The following is a 6,690-nucleotide window of genomic DNA, read 5'->3' as shown; positions in this document are numbered from 1 at the left end:
GGACTTCAGTGTTACACATCGCAGTGGGAGAGGTAAGGACACCACACCACACAACAATACCACCACATGATGGATAGTATTATCCTAGCACTCAGTATATTAATACATTGTAATGCAATACATTATACTATACATTACTACACTACATTAGTCTTCAGTGTTATCCATCATTGTAGGAGAGGTAGGACACTACACCACACAACAATACCACCATCTCATATAGTAGGCCTGCACTCTATATTTGATACAGTACATTGTAAGGCATTGCAATAAAGAAGCATTGCTACTTTACACTAGACTGTGTTATTACAACACTGTGGGACATGTTGGACACTACACTACATACTTGTGCGCTGATTGAGTTTTTAGGAATTTCGATCGGTGAAACCGCAGACACCACTAACCATTCCTTCTTACCGGACAAATAAGACCTGCCGCGACACGATTGAAGCGACAGAGAATAGCTTCTGTGCAGCAAGAGCGATACGAGCAATCGAAGCGACTAGCATATGTCCAGGCAAAGCATTCAAACATTCCCATTGGCTGTGGTTACTGACTTCTGTACAGTCATTGGCTGTCGCGACTGGTCGCCGAACCGCGTCATGGAAAGGCGTGCGAATCGCTCTAGTCTCCAGAATCACTTTTGTCGCGCGACTCAATACAAAGTCAATTACTTCCGTCGCTCACCTCGCTCTTGTTGCGGTAGGTGTATTTGTGCGGTTATTTGGCCTTTGCCAATCACCGACATGTACAGTATTAGCCCAGTGCACATTACATTAAAGGGGTATGCCACTATTTTGGGGCTTAATACAGTTAAAATCGTTGGCTGGGGTTTATAAAGGTGGTAAAGAAATAGAGACAAGTTAAAATAGGGAATATGTCGCTAAGCTAGTGAAAGTCAATGGATCCGTGTAGTATGTAGCAACGATTTTAACTGTATTAAGCCCCAAGATAGTGGCATACCCCTTTAATACATTGTAACCATTCTTTTCTATATTACACCAGACTACACTGTTGCACACCTTATAACATGTTAGACCTGTCCATTTGTTCTGCTTGTGTGCAATGGTTTTACGCTGTACTAGTATTAACTGCAACATGACATTAGACTACAGTGTTGAGCTCATGCACCTCATGATGCGTTGGCTCTGTCCGTTTCTCTTGGCCAGCAAGGTGACCTTCTCCATGGATATAATGACAAGGTGTGAGGTATTCCGGCCATATCATTATTATTATTGTATAGGTCACTGTGACATGTTGTTATTTTGCGTATATTTCCAATTTACGTCAAGGACATTCTTACATTTACATTGTCCAAAAAGTCAGAGAATTCCAACATCAGTAGTATACATCAGTGCACCAAAGCAGATGATAACTGAAAGAAAATGATAAAGGGCCTCAACACTGTTCCATGCTCCCTAACAAAGTTTAAAGGGGTATGCCACTATTTTGGGGCTTAATACAGTTAAAATCATTGGCCAGGGTTTATATAGGTGGTAAAGTGTCTTATTTTTCATGTAAGCCGTTGTCTTGCTTTAAGTAAGGGTTAACGTTCGGCGAGAAGGTCGCTACCGTGGAATAGCAGCACGACAGAGAGAATCTTTAGACCCCGACGCGGAGTGCTGCTATTCCACAAAGCGACCGACTCGCCGAACGTTAACCCGCTTATTATATGGATATACTTAAATGATTCACACATGGTGGGGACATTTCTTTAGGCCTACTTAAAGGATTTATCCGGAGTTGGAACAAGTTTGCCTGATTTTTGCATGTTTGGGATGAAATACAGTCACTCTAGAGCAAAATCAAGGCAAAAGGATGCGTTTTGAGAAAGTTTGATAATATCACGTTAGCCTCGTTAGCCATATCAGCTATGCAATATGAAAGATGCGGGCATCGTTTTTCGGCAGTTACACACATTTCAAAAACACAACATTTTAAAGTCTTGCACAGCTCAAAACAACGTCACACGTACCTCATAATATGTTGAGGGTATCCACACATAAACCGAAGTGTCCAAAGTCCTTCATGTATTCTTGAAAGGTCTGCAGAATGTGTTTTGTGAAGCTACTACCTTGAGAATATCTAAATTACGGTCAAGACAACTATTTGACACTAAAGTCCACCAAGTAGATTGCCGAGTGCGTCGCACCATCAGCTATGATTATTTCCATAGCGAGTATCCACAGCTGATCTACTTGGTGGGCTTTAGTGTCAAATAGTTGTCTTGACCGTAATTTAGATATTCTCAAGGTAGTAGCTTCACAAAACACATTCTGCAGACCTTTCCAGAATACATGAAGGACTTTGGACACTTCGGTTTATGTGTGGATACCCTCAACATATTACGAGGTAAGTGTGACGTTGTTTTGAGCTGTGCAAGACTTTAAAATGTTGTGTTTTTGAAATGTGTGTAACCGCCGAAAAACGATGCCCGCATCTTTCATATTGCATAGCTGATATGGCTAACGAGGCTAACGTAATATTATCAAACTTTCTCAAAACGCATCCTTTTGCCTTGATTTTGCTCTAGAGTGACTGTATTTCATCCCAAACATGCAAAAATCAGGCAAACTTGTTCCAACTCCGGATAAATCCTTTAATGTTAAGTTTACTATAGTTTTTCATGTCAAAAGATTGTTGCTGCGCCTATCAGTGCCGTTGTGGAACACCGCTAGGCAACAGCTAGGTAGCCAGAACAACAGGTGTTGTCTATCACAGCAGCTGATTAGAGTCTTGTTGAAAAGTCGCTTTAGCAGTGAAAAGTCTTGTTGCCATTGACAGCGGTCTGTTATAGACCAACCCGTCCGTTATCGAAAAATAACAGACGTGCGAACGTTGGGGAGCCCCGTTGAAATGAATGGAGCATTCGACCGATGGCGTCACACCATATAATAAGACAAGTTAAAAGAGGGAGCATGTCGCTAAGCTAGTGAAAGTCAATGGATCCGTGTAGCATGCTACAACGGCTTACATGAAAAATAAGACACTTTACCACCTTTATAAACTCCAGCCAACGATTTTAACTGTATTAAGCCCCAAAATAGTGGCATACCCCTTTAACGGCTCAACAGTTACAACGTTGCTCTTTGACAAAAGACTGAGCATCCGAAACGCCATGCCAGTAAACCTTTTATTTGGAAGCATGGTGCATATACATTGTGCCATTCATACTCAAATGAACAGGAAGCAGTGATTAAGGCAGCCTTAATACGCCTTAAGGCAGAAGAGAACTGGCCACCTTGTTAACAATGACTCCATATGTAGCCTATACTTGCCTGTAGTGCATACCACTATGCTATGTGACTAAGCATTATAGTAGTGGATGAGTTGATGGTATGAGTCATATATATATATAGAGAGAGAGAGAGAGAGAGAGAGAGAGAGAGAGAGAGAGAGAGAGAGAGAGAGAGAGAGAGAGAGAGAGAGAGAGAGAGAGAGAGAGAGAGAGAGAGAGAGAGAGAGAGAGAGAGTGGGCTCCGCTATACTGCATGTCTTCCTGCTGAGTCATGCTTGAATTGTGTTTTTCACCATTATAGGCTATTGTGGAAAATTATATTAAAACACAGCTGGATGTGTTGATGCAATGTTTTATTACCGCTGCCAAGGAAGTAAAGATTTCACCAGGGGTTTTGCGTGTGTGTGTGTGTGTTTGTTTGTTTGTGTGTTTGTATGTGTGTCATTTATATATAAATAACTCTTCAAAAGACGTACGTACAGTATGTGTGGTCAGGAGGGGGACTAATAATTTTGTCTTGAACTGTATATGTATACACCATTGTTTTCTGCTTGAAATCAGTCGTTAATACCTGCTTTACCTCAAAATAGAATTTATTTGACGTCATTATGAGAAGAAAGGCTATGTGTGTGTGTGTGTTGGTTCTCATCTACAGTTCGTGTGTAGTTCTCAAATGTTGACAGTCAGGAGGGGGGCTAATCATTTTGTCTTGAACTGTAAATGTATACACCATTTTTTCCTGCTTGAAATCAGTTGCCTTTACTACCTATAGCTTTTCCTCAAAAAAAAAATAGTTTGACGTCATTGTGAGAAGAAAGACTAAGTGTGTGTGTGTGTGTGTGTGTGTGTGTGTGTGCGCGCGTGCGTGTGTGTGTGCGCGCGTTTGTGTGTGCGCGCGTGTGTGTGTGTGCGCGTGCGTGTGTGTTTGTGTGTGCGTGTGTGTGTGTGTGTGTGTGTGTGTTGGTTCTCATCTACAGATCGTAGGCATCATCACGAGACACAACCTCACACACGAGTACCTGATGGCCAAACTCCGACAGCATTACATCACCATCTGAGGGGAGGGGCCAGGATAACACTGGCTTCACCGATTGGACTGTTTAGTTGGCCCAAGGCCACACCCACCAACTCACCCACCCACCCACCTCCAGACAGACCAGCACGCCATGTATGGGTGGACGTGGACAACGCCCCCCCCCCCACCAAACCACCCCCCTCCGCTGCCTACTCCTGGCACCACATGGTACCACCAACCAGATAGTGTCTCTCACACACACACACACACACACACACACACACACACACACACACACACACACACACACATACACACAGAAACACACACACACAGACACACGGACTCACAGACTCGCTCATCACAATCACTCGTCACACTGACCATGAAAAAAACACTCCGCTATCTCTTGACACTTTTGACATACTCCATGTATGACATACTTTTTAGTTCAACACACACACACACACACACACACACACGCACACACTTACACGCACACACACATGCACATTAAAAAGAGGACATACACGTCTGAGGACTTGGGGCACACAGACTGGATTTTGGTCTCCCTTTTCCCCAACCTTTATCCTTTATCTGTAACTGGAACATGAGCAAGAAGGGGTTAAATATCTACACTCTCCTCACCCGGCCCCTAGCCCTCTACACTACTCTAACCCCACCCCACCCCCACCCCCACCAACCAGAGTTGTATAAAGTACAGTAGAAATACTCTTGCAGATGAAATTACAACACTAGTAGCATGTTATTACAAAGTTGAAACCATGTTGCGTGTGTTGAAACCACTGGTGTTGTAATTAGGGCTGTCCTAAATGATTATTTTTCTCCCGATTAATCTTTTCAAATATTTTGTTAGAATAGTCGATTAGTCAAACGTCCAATTCATACGTGCTGGGCAATTTTAGGTTTCAATAAAGTAATAAAGCATTAGTAAAGTAAGTAAAAAAACATTGAATTAAATGAAATGATTAGTCGACTATGAAAATTCTTGTCGACTAATTTTTATAGTCGATTAGTCGATTAATTGTCCCAGCCCTAGTTGTAATTACATCTCTATGAGTAGAGTGAATTGAGGTAAATTGGGTCACCTTTTTTGCATATAAGTGAATGGAAATAGTGGCCCAATTAACCTGAAATCACCTCTACTTCTACTATATACAACTCTGGCCCCAATCCTTTACTCTGTCTGCTTTATCATTCTCACTGTAGCACTTTTTATTTGCTATTACCTTGGCCTATATCTAATGTGTGTGTTATTATTTTTATTTTTATGATCTGTGTACAGCAGCTCACATTGCACTATAGAGACTGAATGAAACCACTAACATTTCTGAACAAAGCTTTGATGAGGATAAGGATCATATTGATGATGATGAGGGAGATGAAGATTATGAGGGGGAGGAGGAGGAGGAAGATGACGAGGGACCTATTTTTCAGACGTTTTTTTTTACTGGGACGTTCGTGGAGAACGTCCAGAGTTTCCAAGCAGCTAGCAAAGGGAATTATTGGAACTATTTCTTTTGCATCATTCTTTTGCATTCCCATATAATTAAATTACTTTTTTTTATGGTGGCAACACATTTTAACAGTTGCTGTAACAGTTACTTGCGCTTTTTAAAAATGTTTTGACATGACATTCCTGTAAGTTCATGACCTTGAGTTTCCATATATTTAAAATTTACTGTAGACCTTTAATAATGCAGTATTACATATTTCTATGTACTGGGATTAATCTACCGTTTCTCGGAATTACGGTTTTGAAAAATATTTTGGCATTACATTTCCTTCTTGGCATTACATTTCTAAAAATCAGAATTGCGTTACCCTTTTATTGTCCTTAAGCCATATTTGTTTAAAGCTACCAGGCAGCGAGTGCTTAATATTTTGTGCTCAAGCATGAACAATAAACCCTGTAAATTTGCAGGGTTGGCCTTATGAGTAACTTACGAACTAACCATTTGTATTTTGACAGCTACATAGTTAATACGTTCATGATTTCAGTTTATATTCAAAGCAATGGACTGTCCTGTCAGAGGATGTAAGATATGGTACGTGGCTTTAGATAAAAGCATCTGCGAAATTGTAACTGTTATTTAATTGCTACTGTAATGGGACCTCAGCCTACTGTACTCTCCTTGATGATCAACACACAGACCGATAGAAATGGAAATAGAAAAGCCAAAAATTGTTTAATCTTAATGAAGAACTTACATCCTTATTTCAATTTGTCCAGTGGTTAGTCCTGATTTGACTAGAAGTAAGAAAGGATTTTGAGATTTTCCCATCCAGATTTTTTTTTATTACTCAGGGTGGTCTCGACATTCACAGAGCACAGAACAACTCACAGGAAAAAATATACACAATGGTCATCTGTAGTCGCAAAGTAGAAGACAATTATTAGCATTATATTCCACAA

General features: G+C 40.9%; 1 protein-coding gene across 1 annotated transcript in view; it reads left to right on the top strand.

Moving 5' to 3' along the window:
* Positions 1-4,497, top strand: part of clcn6 (chloride channel 6) — a 59,915-nt gene extending 55,418 nt beyond the window's left edge. The window contains exon 24 of the mRNA XM_063209568.1: positions 4,216-4,497. Coding sequence (XP_063065638.1) covers positions 4,216-4,296 — 81 coding nt within the window. The 3' untranslated portion in view covers positions 4,297-4,497. The remainder of the gene's footprint in view (positions 1-4,215) is intronic.
* The last annotated feature ends 2,193 nt before the right edge of the window (positions 4,498-6,690 follow it).

This window comes from Engraulis encrasicolus, chromosome 10 (genome assembly GCF_034702125.1).
Source record: "Engraulis encrasicolus isolate BLACKSEA-1 chromosome 10, IST_EnEncr_1.0, whole genome shotgun sequence".
In the NCBI taxonomy this organism is placed as follows: domain Eukaryota; kingdom Metazoa; phylum Chordata; class Actinopteri; order Clupeiformes; family Engraulidae; genus Engraulis; species Engraulis encrasicolus.
This window is presented reverse-complemented; position numbering and strand designations above follow the sequence as displayed.